The sequence below is a fragment of the Canis lupus genome, chromosome 32 (genome assembly GCF_048164855.1).
Source record: "Canis lupus baileyi chromosome 32, mCanLup2.hap1, whole genome shotgun sequence".
In the NCBI taxonomy this organism is placed as follows: Eukaryota; Metazoa; Chordata; class Mammalia; order Carnivora; family Canidae; genus Canis; species Canis lupus.
Window position 1 is genome coordinate 42817646 of NC_132869.1, and position 16201 is coordinate 42833846.

Consider the following 16201-nt stretch of genomic DNA (forward strand, 5'->3'; position numbering starts at 1 on the left):
TTGAATAATCTAGTAACAAAAACAGTTATTACACTAATCAAACTAGTTATTCCAAATATCCCACTAAGGCTGACAAGTGACAAGTGAGTAATAATGGTCTATCTTTAATTCTTAAACTGCTGTGACCAGATAGGTGTTATAGGTTAAAAAGAAAACCTTATATTTTAGATACCTGGGTAAGCAAGCTATCAGTATGGTATAAAAGTTTACAACTTGCACCCACACTTCACAACAGCAAAGATGGAGACGGGAGAGAGGTAGGCAGATGCTGTCAATTCTATCAGAAAAGAGCTTCAGGTTTTCCCAAATATTCATTAAGGGCTCATTAAGCCCCCTGATGCCAGGTGTGCCACAGAGGACACAACTTTATTCTGAGAAAAAATTAACAGAATAGGTAGCTGACCTCCTCTCTCACAAGTAAAACTAATTTTTTTAAAAAGAAAGAAAAGCTGTCTGTGGGTAAGGGCTAGGAAAACACAAATTCCTCATCTTTTCACTTTTCTTGTTCCCCCCAAAGGTAAATAACTTGGTCTCCAGAATAAGAATAAAACTGACAATTTAGGTACAGACAAATACGAACCAAGTAAGATTTTACTTTCAGTATAACATATTGAGCTCTACCATTGATAACTAACCAGCTCTAATGCTGATTTTCAACCTGTGTAATTCTTAGGATTATTTCTAGCACCAAACAGCAAGACCACATTTACTACAATAGCAACTGAAATGTCAGGTATACATTCAATTGTAACATGATTCTTGTATCAAAAAAGAAAAACAAAAACAAAAACAAAATAACAATATGCAGCAAGAATAATTAAAGGTTGAAGAACACTCACTACCCAAATACAAGAATGGATAAGATAATGTATAATTTAACAAAACCTATGCTAAATTCAAGGTTTATCTGGGAGATCAAAGAAAAACAAACAAACGTATAAAAAGATAGGACATTTCATTTTTAATCAGTCAAAAATGAAGAGTTCTGGACAATGTCAAATTCCACACACCATAATGCTATAGTTACACATTAAATATAATTACTATCTATACATATGCAAAAATATAAAGTTCTATTTCATACAATAAAACCCTTTATAGAAACCATTTTAAAAGTAAGCAGAACTTCTCAACATTAAAAATGTGAGGTATAAGTCCTTCTAAAGGTTCCTTTAAAGGTTTTAAAATAAAATGCTAAATCTAAAAACAATGTCCTTTCTGTCAGTTCCCAAGTTAAACCTACTTAAAACAAAAGAAAAATTGATAGCTCAGTCACGTACTATTTAAATAATATTGTTCAGGCATCTCTAAAATCCTCCATTTTTTTCAAGTATGGAAATAGAACTCAAATATCCCACAATACAGTACTAACAGATGGAATATTTAGGGAAGATTTTGTTGTCATATGGCACAATATTGTTTTATTTCAATACATTTTGAAATAAACACCAGGTTTGGTTTGGTTTTTCTTTTAAAAAGGCCAAAATTACAATCTACATTTAAGATAATTTTGACTGTGGTTAAGACTTGAGTGTAAAATATAACATCAGTATTTTATCACAAAGTAAAGCTGGTAACTTAATTATAAAAGAAGACAGTATTCTATTCAGATCTACCCAGGGATTAAAGCTCATCATGATAGAAATATTCATCGTGAAGCTGTCTGCCATAATCTGTGGCTTCACTGGTAAGAAACAAGTCCTGGTTCTCCAGAATCTCTGCTTCAGAGAGCTTTCTGTCACTGTTCAAATCCATTTCATCAATTAGGTGAAGAGCCTTTAAAACAAAACAAATCAAGTATAATTAGTATTTTCAGCAGGATGTTCATGTTTCAATGTGATTTGATTTGTCAGTCATTTAGGTATGCTAAGTACTCACTGCTGAGTATCTCAAACTATTATTTATTATAACTGGGGCTGTCTACAGCTTTTCTCATTATCCCCTTTCTAAATTTCTGCTAGGTTCTGCCTCCATTCCACACTCAACTCCAATTTAGGATATCTCAAGGTTAAGGCAAATTAATATAACCCACTTTGGGCCCCTACAGGTAAATGATAAACTTTTATTATTTAAATCACTGTACGATCAAATTAATACATGATATAATCTTAACTTCCTTGTCTCCTTGACAATCTAAAACAGGTGACAGATTTAAGTCAAGAAACAGCAATGCACACATCCTAAATAAACAACTGCATTACTTCTTTCTTCAGCTTAAGGCTTTGAACTTCCTACCAATAGCACTGAATCTGGGGCGGGGGCGGGGGGAGAGGAGGAGATACAGTCCCTTCGTAACACTCACCTCTTCTTGGGCAATGCCCTGATTATTGGGTACTACCCAAGACAACAGCTCTTGGGGGTCAAGTCTGCCATCATTATCTTTGTCATAATCATTCAGGAACCTATCTTTCTCAACCAGTATCCACTCTGGATCTTCATTTGCTGCTTAATAGAAAAAATAAAACACGATATGCATACACAATATAACATGTATCCAATAAGAAGTTTGGTACATCCCCGGCATAAAGGAAATGAACTTAAAGCTTGCTACATAAAGGAAGCCCAATGAAACAGATCTACTTACCTGAAAAGTCCTGACATAAGTACACACTATATAATTTTCAAAAGTGACACCTAAGTCTAAACGACTTAGGGTTTATAAATTGATGTGTCTTATCACAAACTATCACTCCTTGTGATAGTAGTTTTGCCACAGTTGAGCTGGGTTATGTTTTTATGTACATCGTGTGACTATATAAAGCTTTCTACATGTGCTTATCAAGAAAACCATGTGTGATTTTAAAGCGAAATTTGCAGTAACGGTTGCTTTTAGACAATTCTGAAAAGACAGCTGTGAAGAGAAAAAGCTGCATATGCAAACTCCTCATATTTTAAACACTCAGTGAGACACCTTCCACAGTCTATAGCAGTATTTATAGTATTTTGTGTCTTTCTTTTAAGATCTACATGCAAAGGTACAGGATTTTGTTTAAAAACATCAACCTTTACTTCTTCAATCATTTGAACTGAACATTACATTATATTTGTTAGAAAAGGGAGAAAAATGTTTGAATCCAGATGTGAACTAAAAGTGAGCAAGACAGATTCTCACATAAGCTGGTTAAGTCCTACTGTTTTGCTTGTATTATATTGAACCTGGTAGAACAAGCAGAAATCAGGCGCAGGTCCTCTTGGTCCACTTCCCTCTGTCACACAGAGCTCTCGATGGGCAAGACTGTCTCTCAGTTTCTTTCTTTTTTAATTCCATGCTTTATTTCCTCCTTCCACACACCCAGGGTACTTACTCGGATCCCGTCTGTAGTCACCAAGAAATTCTTCTAAACTAACAAATCCATCACCATTTTTATCATGTTCTTCTAAAGCTTCCTGAATGACAAATTCCTATTGCATGTTCATAAAAAGACAAAGTAAAACAATTAGTCACAAAATTTTCCCACCACCATCTGAATCTATTCCAGTATGGACTTCTTTAGGAGTATTCATTTTTGTTGTCTACTCTTGCAAAACAATCTAGATAAACAATGGGATTTAGAGGGAGGAATAAAACCACAAATATCGAATAGCTTTAAATTCAACATTTTTAAGCTTCTACTGTGGAGAAGAACTCCACTTTGCCCTCCTAAACAACCTGGGCCCTAAAGTCACACTATTTTCTACATGTTCCCCTTCTTCTCCAGAAGGACACTTCTTACTACCCTGGTCTTCCTTAACTTCACTTTCCCTCCAGTCCATTAACAACCCCAAAAGAACCCTTATCTTAGATCCCTTTGCAAAGAACTATTGTTCTGCCTCCCGATGTAAATCAAAGGTGCCAGTCCCCCATAAACCTACACCTTCTTGCTTCCTCTTCCACCAAATCTATGCCATCTACCCCAAACTGCCCCAGATCTGTTTCTCATTCTTATCATGGCTTCTTATCAACCAGTCCTCTCTAACCCAAAGATTACATGCTTTCTAGTTATACTTGACCCAAGATGACCTGTTTAATGATCAGCCTTTTCAGTACTTTCCTTATTATCTTCCTATATCTTCTTCTACCTTTTCTTACTTTGCCAGTTTCCACCCTGCACAGCAGACCCACATCATGGTCTCCTTTATTCCAGAATCATAAAGTCTAAAAGAAAGAGAAACAGAAATATAAACCTAATCCTTATAAATTAATTTTTTCTCATTTCAGTGGGCTCTCATTGTAGCTTGGAAGTCTGTCTATGCCTCAGTTTCCCTAACATGCTCTAAAGCTGTTTTTTGAAAATTCCACTTTGAGTCTTACTGCAATGCTCTCTAAATACTCTCTTGGCAAAGACCTGTGCATTTTTCCAAAAAAGGTAATGCCTGTTAACCAGCATTGCATTCTCATCTTTAATTACCTCTATTTTTATGCCTATTTCTCTCATCCTTCTCTCAATATCAGGAGTTAAAGTTATCCTTCCCCCTTCTCTAGGGTGAGGCTCCCAACAGTCTTCCTAGATCCCAAACTTGCTCATTTCCTGAGTGCTTTCTTTCCCTCTTAACTCTGGCCTCTTCTAAAGCGCCAATCACTTCTCTGTTAGCTCCTTCTTCTATACCTTTAAACACATCTTATCCTGGTTTCTTTTCTTCCATGCCAGATGTCTTATAGCTTCCATTGACCCTTCTCATTTCCTCACTACCTGCTGCTACCCAAACACCTTTCGATCTAGACTCTACCATCACAATTGTAACAAAATTATATTCTCAAAGTCTCCAATTCTAGCCAAACCCAAGGGTTTCCTTTACATCTGTATAAAATAACACTTAAATACAAGTTGTTAGCTTCTAAAACATCAAATGTTACAGATTTTATATATAGAAATCAGGAGATCTTAACTGGAGATCCAAAGATGACTTTTGGAGAATGTGAAAATCTCCTGAAATTATAATTCCATATTTTGTATGATCATATGTGATTTTTTGGTAGAGTCCAGAAATATAATAATAAAAATAATTTATTATTTTTGTGAGAGAGTGCATGCACAGGAATCCGACTGTGAGGATGGAGGGGTGTGGGGGAAGGATAGGGGGCAAGGGAGAGAGAATCCTAAGCAGGCTTCACACCAGGGCAGAGCCAGGTGCTAGGCTTGATCTCACAACTCTGAGATCATGACCTGAGCCAAAATCAAGAGTGGGATGCTTAACCTACTGAGCCACCCAGGCACTCCATTTGCTCCTTATTTTTAAAAGAGTCTGTGATCCAATAGAAGTTAAGAATCACTAATTAAAATGATGATTCCTCCATTCAAGTAATCCTCTTGGGAAACAACAGGCTTATTTCAATAATGTTGCCATGGTTCAAAGAAATTTTGGAACTGCATGAATGAAAGTATCTCTAAATTCTAATTTTTAAGCCAAAGTAAAATTACCTGGTTGATCTTACACCCTGCTTTTTCCTTTATCAAATATAGCCTTAAATGTAAAAAGGTATACACCAAAACAAATTAAGGTAAATACGAATTAAGAAGCTGCTCTGAGATACCACTTTATGGTCACACCTCTTATGTGCTATAATCAACTCCAACTGGGCACAACCGAAGAATATCCTTTCCCATCCTGACACACCCCATTCTGTCAACGGTACTACCATTTCAATCATTTTACACAAGCTCAAAACCTCAGTCATTTCTGACTCTTCCTGTGCTTAGTCAACATTCCTGCTTGCGCTCTCTTCAAAATATTGTTCATGGAGCACCTGGGTGGCTCAGTGGTTGAGCATCTGCCTTTGGCTCAGGTTGTGATCCGGGGTCCTGGGATCGAGTTCTGCTTTGGGCTCCCTGCAGGGAGCTTCCTTCTCCCTCTGGCTATGTCTCTGCCTCTGTTCATTCATTCTCATGAATGAATAAATAAAATCTTTTTAAAAAACCCCAAAAGGATGCCTGGGTGGCTTAGGAGTTGAGCGTCTGCCTTTGGCTCAGGGCATGATCTTGGGGTCCTGGGATGGAGCCCTGCATTGGGCTCCCTATAGGGAGTCTGCTTCTCCCTCTGCCTGTCTCTGCCTCTGTGTTTCTCATAAATAAATATAAAATCCTTAAAAAAAACAACAACCAAAAAACAACAACAAAATATTGTTCATGTCCATTTCATTCCATTGCCACATCGTACTCTGGGGCCACAGTACATTATGTCCAAATTATTTCACTGCTTTCATCGGTCATTCCCATCCCCAGTCTTCAATTATTCCTTAATTCCCCAGAGAACCAATATCCAGCATGCTCTGCCCTGCCATGCTAGGTAGGGTTCAATTAGCTTGTCTCAATGCTGGCATTTAAACAAACTGCACCCAACACTATTCTAAAATTAATTCTGTTTTTTGTGCCAAGCAAGAAATCAGAAGCCCCAGTGGCCAAAGTGGCGGCAACGGTCATCTCTCACCCCTCAGCTATGGAAAAAAACATTATCTAGAGCCTTGTTATTCAAGGCAGCAGCTTCTAACCATGACCCTTGTAACATAAAGCTACTACGTCTTCCGTCCCTGAAATATCCAGAGAACCAAGCCATACAACTAGAGGCTGAGGTTAGGCAATAAGCCTCCATATAACTGTTTAGTCTATTTTCTATAAAGCTATTTGCTATATTAGTCTTTTCTCCAACATAATAGTTTCTCTCCTCAAGAAGCTTGCCAAGTTGTGGTAGAGACTAAATTCTGAAGAACTGGTACTTCTTTTAAGTACTAAAGGGATGAGAGGACTCATTATGCTTCTTGCTGCAAATACATTAGCCAGTAGCAGCTGCACCCTCCCACCCAAAACCCTATAAAGAGGCATCCAAAGGACATGTTTTCCCAGATCCAAGGTTTTTGCAACTGATGCTGCAAATGAAATAGGAAGTACTGATGTTACTGACATTGGAAAGCAGAGAAAACTCTGAAAGCTCCGAAAGGATGAGGAAGGCAATGAAGGTAACGTGGGTATGAGGGAGAAAACAGCCAGGGAGATTTACCTTCTCTCTCCTCATCAGCACCCCTCCTCCCACCTTTCCCACCTCTAATCTTTTTTTTTTTTTAATATTTTTTAAAATTTTTATTTATTTATGATAGTCACAGAGAGAGAGAGAGAGAGAGAGAGGCAGAGACACAGGCAGAGGGAGAAGCAGGCTCCATGCACTGGGAGCCTGATGTGGGATTCGATCCCGGGTCTCCAGGATCGCGCCCTGGGCCAAAGGCAGGCGCCAAACCGCTGCGCCACCCAGGGATCCCTCCCACCTCTAATCTTAAGTGGGGAGAACTCTGGATCTTGTCTCTTAAAATTCCAGTTGTCATACAATTCATCTTAATGACTTAGATAAAAACAGGTTTTAAAGTTTTGGTCACTCAAGAATTCGCTCAAAACACTTCTTCCTTACCGTCATATAATCAACTTCTTCAGGATGCTCAAAAGCAATAAATTCTTCAAGATTCAAACCAGGACTTGAATCTTGGTTTGCTTTCTCAAATCGCTTCTTGTCCTTTAAATGAAGCTTTGAAAATTAAACATTGGACATGATTAAGGTCTCATCCATGTGGAAACATCATTATACATACTTTGAAAATGACATGTGAAATCTAAAGTACATTCTCATACATTATTTCATCTTCACATTATCCCTTGGAAGGTAGTTAGAAAAATAACAAACATTTAGAGTCAGAGATGCAGGTCTGAATTCCAGCAATGCCACTTACCAGCAAAATAAGGGCATTTTGCTTAAGTTAGGGCAAATTGCTTAACGCTTCTAGTTTCCTCAAATATAAAATCAGGATAAAAATGTCTATTAAATAACTGGGATGAGGATCTTTATCAAACAATTAGAAAACCTTAGCATTTAAATATGTAATGTGTTACATATTATTATTACTGATAGAAAATGGAAATTAAATGGTTTATTGAGAGGGGTGTCAGAGGGGACGCCTGGGAGGTACAGTGGTTGGTGTCTGCCTTTGTCTCAGGGTGTGACCCCGGGATCTCGGGATCAAGTCCTGCATTGGGTTCCCTGCAGGGAGCGTCCTTCTCCCTCTGTGTCTCTGCCTCTTTTTATCTCTCATGAATAAATAAATAAAATCTTAAAAACTAAAAAATAGGGCAGCCCAGGTGGCTCAGCAGTTTAGCACCGCCTTCAGCCCAGGGCGTGATCCTGGAGACCCGGGATCGAGTCCCATGTCAGGCTCCCTGGATGGAGCCTGCTTCTCCCTCTGCCTGTGTCTCTGCCTCTTTCTCTCTCTGTGTCTCTCATGAATAAATAAATTTTAAAAAATTAAAAAAAAAAAAAAACCTAAAAAATAATCGCAGTTTTTTTGAGTGCCCGAAAAGCAATAAATTCAGACTACATATTAATTCTTCACGTCATTTTCCTTCCTTCCTTCCTTTCTTTCTTTTCTTTTCCCCTTCCTTCCTTCCTTCTTCTTTTCTTTCTTTCTTTCTTTCTTCATGAGAGACACAGAGAGAGGCAGACATAGGCAGAGGGACAAGCAGGCTCCCTATTGGGCTCCCAATGTGGGACTCGATCCCAGGCATCCCACCCGATCCCAGGCATCCCACCCAATCCCAGGCATCCCACCTGGAGCAGAAAGCCAATGCTCAACCACTGAGCCACCCAGGCGTCCCTTGATATGTCATTTTCAAATTGTTTCTGGTCCTTGGAATGACTTTGCAAAAATGTTAACAGGTTTTAGAAAAATAGTCCTCATTTAGGAATATTTTTGGTATACGTATCTAATATTTGGAAGCCTACTCTTGGTAATCTCTTTATAGTCCTAATAATTATGTATGCTCAGGCATAAACACATCAAAAGCTGAAGAGGACCTATTTTGAAGTTAAGTAAACACACTTTTCTACTTTCTCACCCACCTTTCTTTTTCCTTTTTGTAAAGTATGCTCAAGAAGTAAATCAAGTAGCAGCTATTAGAGACAAGGCTGCTTTTAATGCATTTCTCAAAGGTAATTCTGTAATCAAGAGCCTTGGAAGCCAATAGTGCTATACTGCTAATCCTCCGTAAATTCCATTTTGAGTATTACTGGGAAGAACTCTCTTTTCTATAAACTGTATGTATTAAACAGCACTTTAAAAAAAAATACACACCATTTCAAATATTTTAGGAGCTTGTAATTTATGTGTTTCACTGTTGAGAAGAAATGCTCTTTTCAGTTTTCTAGAATAGAGGTTAGTTAGGTAGCAGTCATTTACTGAAACACTAGTTCTTTTACAATGACTGATTTACTCTTCCCCCAAAGAATTAATCTTTTAAACCATCCAGATTCCACTAGCCAGTTACACTTACCAAATCATGACAGAAAAAGAACAAATTTGTTTCCAAATAGCTGCTTTTAACTTAACGTTTCTTAATTTCAAATAACTAGACCAAATAATTTACACTTCATGTTTAGGGGTTTAACATGGGGAAAAGTAGACAAACTAGAATTTGAGGTACTTTGTTGAGTCAATCAAGTTCTTTTTGAATAAACCACCATTCAAAATACTAAGTGCTTAGATTTCCTTATGAAAGAACCCTTCAGTTTGGAGCAAAAAGGTCCACGTTTCAGCAGTGGGAGCTGAATTTGGCCAAATTTGCCTATGGAAAGAAAGGATCTCTTTCAGCAAGCTCAGATTGGTTTTTAAAAAAAATTAAGGAAAGTAATTTTCTGGTTCACATTTCTAAGATTTTTAAAATAAAATGAAATAATAAGATTTTTATTCATGTTCATTTGAAGAAAACAATTTAAGAGCAACTCAAAGAAGCCAATATAGACTTTCTAAAATGCCGAAAGATAACAAAAAGGCTGTCAGTTTCATAAAATCTTAGCACACTTTTTTTCTTCTGTGTAAAAATATTGTATTCTAGTGGAGAGTAGTAGAAAGTGCTACCTACATACAGTAGTAAAAAGGTAGAAATGACCATCATCATTTATTTTTATATTGTAACAGAAACTTGTGAGGTACAAAACTGCCATCTTTTGGCAGACTAATGATTTTACATGAGGAAATATATTAACACCTGATACCACAAAAGTCTAGGCCTTAAAGATCCTGACTAGCCGCATGCCAGGTTATATCTCACATAAATAAATGTTGCTTGTACACGCGCCATCAACAGCTGGCTTTGGAAGTCACACCAATTGAACTTTTGCCAGGTAGGTCCCCAAACTTTAGTTATCCTGCTTCAAAGTGCTGACTATACTTGTTCATCATACATAAAGAACTGCTTTTTCAGACATTTCACAGCATAAGAGGCTTGTTATTACAGGTTGTCGCTATTCTCTACATGGAAACTTACTAAAAATAAGGTAAAATTCAGGCTTCAAACTTTTTAGGCTTTTAAAAGACTTGAGAGAGAGAGAGAGAGAGAGAGAGAGAGAGAGAAAACACAGTGGGGGGTGGGGCGGGGGAGCAGGAGAAACAGACTCCTGGCTGAGTGCAGAGCCCAACAGGGGGCTCCATCTTAAGACCCTGAGACCACAACCTGAGCTAAAAGCAAGAGTTGGAAGCTTAACTGAATGATCCACCCAGGTGCCTCTTTGTTGTTATTGTTTTTTTTTTATTAGGCTTCCATATAGAAAAATTTCCTTTCCTTTAGATATTCAATTACTTTTGATGATTAGTTACGGTATAATGTTAGTACTCTGTTAACTTTGATTAACACTGATTCATTCTTCATCCTTGCTTTTTTATTTTGAAGAATAATGTGGAAGTTTCTGAGTTCATCTTTATACCCCACGTCTACTTTTAGGGGGTTATTGATATCAAATTCTAATAAAGCATTATGATTAGAATTTTATGTAGAGACATGAAGAGAGACATGAGATAATATCTTACTTAGAGATATTCCTGGGTTGTCAAAGAATAATCATCAATAAGGACTCAAAAAGTTAAAGTGGCCAATATGATTCTAAGATAAGTAGCATGTACAATGATAAATATGGCCACACACAAACTAAAAGGCATATAGATACTACAATGGGATAATTAAGGAATGTAAGAGGCTCAACTGTTTTCCTAGCACTCTTGACTAATATTTTGGGAATAACAGTTTGCAACAAGGTGTTTGGTTTTATTTTTTCCACATATAAAAAACTATCTTTTCAAAAACTGTCTTTATAATGGGGTGCCTGGGTGGCTCAGTCAGCTAAGTGTCTGAATCTTGATTTTGGCTCAGGTCATGATCTCAGGGTCCTGGAATTGAGCCCTGTATCAGGCTATGCTCTCAGGGGGAGTCTGCTTGTCCCTCTCCCTCCCTCCCTCCCTTTCTGCCCCTCTCCCTTCATGTTCTTTCTCTCTTTAAAATAAATAAAATAAAATCTTAAAAAAAAAGTTGCCATGGTTACCTCTGAAATATAAAAGTATCGAACGAAACAGCAATTTTTCTTTTTTAAGATTTTATTTATTCATGAGACACAGAGAGAGAGGCAGAGACACAAGCAGAGGGGGAAGCAGGCTCCACGCTGGGAGCCGGATGTGGGACTCCATCCCCGGATGTGGGACTCCATCCCCGATGGGGATCACGCCCTGAGCCAAAGGCAGACACTCAACTGCTGAGCCACCCAGGTGTCCTGAACTAGCAATTTCTTAAGCTTGTAGTCCTTTGTCTTGAAAAGTTCCTACAAATTACTAAATTAAAAATTCTTATTAATTCCTAAATCAAAATTGTCTTCCTCATCTTTGCTTAAGAAGCATTAGAACAAGACAACTTTTAATTTTGACAAATTAAACCACGAGAATCAACAGAACTCATAGTGATACTAAATCTCCAAAAACTTGTTATTTTAAATGGTGTACCCTCTATGGAAGACCATATGGCAGTTCCTCAAAAAACTGAAAACAGAATTACTATATGATCCAAAAATTCCATTTTGGGGTGTATACCCAAAAGAATTAAAATCAGGGTCTTAAAGAGGTATTTGTACACCCATGTTCATAGCAGCATTATTTACAATAGCCAAAAAGTTGAGGCAACCCAACTATCCATCAGTAGATGGATAAAGTGTGATATATACACACGATGGAATATTACTCACATATTACTCAATCTTAAACTCTTTAAAAATAGAAATGCGCCTCTATTGTCTTAGTAACTACGATAGGAAACTGTTCAATTATAACAAAAGATAAAATATTGAGATACATATTCAAAACACGCTAAAAAGCAATTCTGGAAATGAGGACAAATGATGAGAAAAACAGATGCAAAGATAGTTTAGGTAGTGCAGAAAAAGAGGCCAAAATATGGCCAGAAAGGAAACCATCAAAATGACCACTGAAGTGGAACGGGTGATTGCCCAGAGAACAAGGCGATCCCAATCTATGACCTCAGACTCTCTTGTGCTCATTCATGCAGGAAGGAAAAACAAACAGATACGATCAAAAGGAACAGCTTGCGCACACTCACCTGCCTAAACGATTCCTCTTCTGCATCATCCAGAGCAGTGTTCTCATCAAAGTCGATCACACGATCATACATCTGAATGTTGTATTCATCCCACGACACACTACCATCATTGTTTTTGTCATATTCAACAAACTGTTGTTTTGCTTCTTGCATAGCATAATGCTTAAAAGACATCTGAATCCACGAACTGAGTTCGCCTATGAGAATTTCCCAGAACACAAATGAATGTTGACAGTAATTCTGGCATTTACGGAAGTGGATGATGTCTAAACTTTCTCCAAAAGAAAAAATCTCGAGTGTTTTCAAATACTGAGAATTAGTCTAGTTGTATTCATAGAAATAAGAACAGAAAGTGGTGAGAGTGGTTTGGAGTCTTAAGAATATAACAATACGTGATCCAAATAGAATGCAAGCCCCTTGAGTACAGAGTTTGGGTATGTTTTATTCATTGAGGTACTCTAAATGCCTAGAAAGTACCTGGCTCAATAAGTTATTTGTTAAATGAATTGCCAATTGGCCAAAATAGTACTTGACTTTTAAAAATTATCATCCACAAAATTGCAGATAATGTTTGCTAGCTATCACAGATCTCTCAGGAAGTACAAATATGTTAATAACCACCTATTTATTCTAACGTATTAGAAAAAAGTTTTCCATTTATGAAAGTAATAGAAGGGACGCCTGGTTGGCTCAGTGGTTGGGCACCTGCCTTCAGCTCAGGTCGTGATCCCCAGATCCCGGATTGAGTTCTGCATTGGGCTCCCTACGAAGGGCCTGCTTCTTCCTCTGCCTGTGTCACTGCCTCTCTCTCTCAGTCTGTGTCTTTCATGAATAAACAACAAATCTCTTTTTTTTTTAAGTGATTAAAAAAAAAAAGAAAGTAATATAAAGTTTCCCTCTAAAATAAATTTTATGTTGGATTGAATTAAAACTACACTAAGTAAATAATAGATAGGTAAATGGCTCTGGCCTAAATTGTGGAAAACGTATTGAAGTGACTGAAATTTGAGAAACGTTGTTACAGTGTATGTCCTTCACCCATCATAAAACTTCCCAGGAAATTTTAACAAAAGTATGGGTAGCCATTATGATTTAAGCCCTTTTTGCAACAGCTGTCTTAACTTGGTACCTGAAGACATAGGGGGTAAGTTTCTAAAAATCTAATGTCCACATTCAGATCAACTTAAAAAAACCAGAGATATTTTCTACATTGCATTATAGAAAAAAGGTGGGGGGGCATGAATATTTGCAAGGATAGCAAGCATATACCATCTGGTTTAAAGATATACCATTGGGTTTAAAGAGTGGTACCCCTTTACTGGTCTGGGGGAGGTCAGGTGAATAGAAAAGTAAAGACATTTTGTCACTCCTGAAACTCTAAATTAGGGTAGAATTATAATTATTATGGCAACTGTGCATTGAACAATTATATATCAGGTCCTCTGCATATGTTGTCTCTGATCTTCAAAACAGGCAGTTCTAATTATTTTCCATTTCCATTTCTAATTTCTTTTACACCTCAAGACATTACTATTTGGAATTGAGGACTCACAGCCAGTAAGTAGCAGAATCCAGATTCAAACCTAAGTTTGGCTCCAAAGCCCAAACTCCTTCCACTGAATTTAGTTCTCTCGCAAGAGCCTGAGCCCAGTCCTGGCTCTCAAAATGCAAGGAACGAAGTTCCTTTTAACTTTAAAAAGTTTATTATTAAATATTTGAATATTTACAGGCCCTTACAGAGAGGTACTACAAAGTCTTCCAAATCAATTTCTTCTGTGTTCGTGCTAGTGTAATCAAAGATAAACAGACCTATTCTCAGAGGGCAACTAGAGCCTAAAGCTCTTGTTTTTATTTTAAGTAGAGAAACCAAAGCCTTAATATTCCTGAGGGCAGCAATTTTACTGACAACACATCTTAAATTTACCAATTAGTTTGCAATTCTCTCTCCAGCAGCTTTAGTCCTTAGACGGTGAGCAGCATTTAACTAAGAATTATAGCAAAATAGGGATCCCTGGGTGGCTAGTGGTTGAGCGTCTGCCTTCAGCCCAGGGCATGATCCTGGAGTCACGGAATTGAGTCTCCATGGAGCCTGCTTCTCCCTCTGCCTGTGTCTCTGCCTCTCTCTCTGTGTGTCTCTAATGAATAAATAAATAAAATCTTAAAAAAAAAAAAAAAGAATTATAGCTGGAAAAATCCAATTATAGTTGGAAAGATCAACTTGGGGGACGCCTGGGTGGCTCAGTGGTTGAGCACCTGCCTTTGGCTTGGGGTGTGATCCCGGGGTCCTGGGATCCAGTCCTGCATCAGGCTCCCTTCATGGAGGCTGCTTCTCCCTCTGCCTGTGTCTCTGCCTCTCTCTCTCTCTCTGTGTGTCTCTCATGAATAAATAAATAAAATCTTAAAAAAAAAAAAAAAAAGGAAAGATTAACTTGGAAAGTTGATAGGGTTCACCACTTGAATTAAGCCTCTTAACGAGGAGAAAGAGTTGTGCAGCAAATGAGCACTCTTAATATTCTGTGCATCTCATTTCTAACTGGAGAACCTACCTAAGATCGCTCAGACCTTTTTTTTTTAAAGTAAGCTCTATGTGCAACGTGGGGCTGGTTCTCAAGAATTGCTCTCTCCACCAACTAAACCAGCCAGGTTCCCTTCAGACCTTTTTTTTTTAGACTTTTTTTTTTTTTTTATGTGAAGGATATTTACAAACTGAATTACGAGCACGAAGTCTGCATTCTAGTCCTGGCTTTGCACCTCATTTTAGAAAGGCACTCACCCCTCTGGACTCCAGCTCCTTCAGCTCTACAAAGAGAGGCGGACAAGAGGATTCTAAGGCCCCTACCAGCTCTGATAATCTGCGATAAACGTAAATCCACATGCAACAGGTCTTTTTTCTTTCTTTCTTTCTACTTCTAAAAAAAAAAAAAAGATGCAAACCCTTACATTCCTAATGAAGCCTATGTCAAGGGGCCAACGAATCACGTAATGCCATAAGCGGTCTCATCAGCGGACACTGATGCAAGTCAGGAGGGGCAGGGTGCTTGTTCAGTGGACAACCTGCACACACGGACCGGGCCAACGAGGTGTGCGTATTCCTGGGGGAAGCGCCGACTGACTGACTCGGGACCTACGTGCACAGATTTCCGGACATGAACCCGCTGAACCCCTGCGGTCCGCTGCGGCGCTGGCAACCTGCGCGCGACAAGCAGCCCCGCTGCCGCCCCACAAAGGGCTCCTCCATTGTTAGCCGTGCGGGACGCCCTTACTTTCGGTGAGAAAGCCGTCGGAGTCCAGGTCAATTTTCTGGATGATCGACTTCAGCCTCTTGTGCTGCTCTTCGGGGGAGAGTTTCACGTACTCGTCGACTTCTTCCTTTGGGGGCGAAGGCGACACGGGGGGCGTCAGCGGCGGGCAAGATGGAGGAGGAGCAGGGCTCGCCGCAGCCCCCGCGCCCGGCGTGGGGCGACCCGCCGCGACCCCGCGGCCCCCGCCGCCCGCGCCGCCCGGCCGCCCCCCGGCCCCGCCGCCCCCGCGTCCCGGGACAAAGCCCGCGGCAGCCGCGGCGTGCGAGCCCCCCGGGCCCGGCCTCACCTGGCCGCCCAGCAGCGCCTCCCGGTCGTAGTCGCTGCGGTGCTCGCCCTGCGGGTAGTGCAGCTCCTCGGCGTCCCCGGCCCCCGCGGCCGCCAAGCACAGCAGCAGCAGCCCCAGCGCCGCGGGCCTCGAGCCCAGCCGCATGGCGCCGGCCGCCGCGGACACACAGGCGACGAAGGAGAGCGGCGGGGCTCGGGCTCGGGCTCGGGCTCGGGCCCGCGGCGGCG

At 39.5% G+C, this 16201-nt stretch overlaps 1 protein-coding gene across 2 annotated transcripts; it reads right to left on the bottom strand.

The window, feature by feature from the left end:
- Window positions 1–938: 938 nt before the first annotated feature.
- RCN2 (reticulocalbin 2) lies at window positions 939–16167 on the bottom strand. 2 transcript variants are annotated; one of them, XM_072809826.1, is made up of 7 exons: window positions 15975–16167; window positions 15650–15755; window positions 12387–12583; window positions 7375–7488; window positions 3306–3402; window positions 2303–2442; window positions 939–1776 (listed from the first exon to the last, which is right to left on the bottom strand). In XM_072809826.1, exons 1-7 carry the CDS (start codon window positions 16116–16118, stop codon window positions 1624–1626), a joined length of 951 nt encoding a protein of 316 aa, XP_072665927.1. In that variant the 5' UTR covers window positions 16119–16167; the 3' UTR covers window positions 939–1623. The 2 variants fall into 2 exon arrangements, with proteins under 2 accessions (XP_072665927.1, XP_072665926.1); XM_072809825.1 differs by having other exon boundaries at window positions 2303–2445; window positions 15975–16163.
- Between the last annotated feature and the right edge of the window lie 34 nt (window positions 16168–16201).

Excerpts from the sequence above, each read along its gene's own strand:
- RCN2 (XM_072809825.1), bottom strand. The coding sequence starts at position 16,118 with ATGCGGCTGGGCTCGAGGCCCGCGGCGCTGGGGCTGCTGCTGCTGTGC. Across the intron at positions 7,489-12,386 it reads AAGAGGAATCGTTTAGGCAG|CTTCATTTAAAGGACAAGAA; the intron begins GTGAGTGTGCGC and ends TAATTTTCAAAG. Across the intron at positions 1,777-2,302 it reads AGGGCATTGCCCAAGAAGAG|GCTCTTCACCTAATTGATGA; the intron begins GTGAGTGTTACG and ends TTTGTTTTAAAG.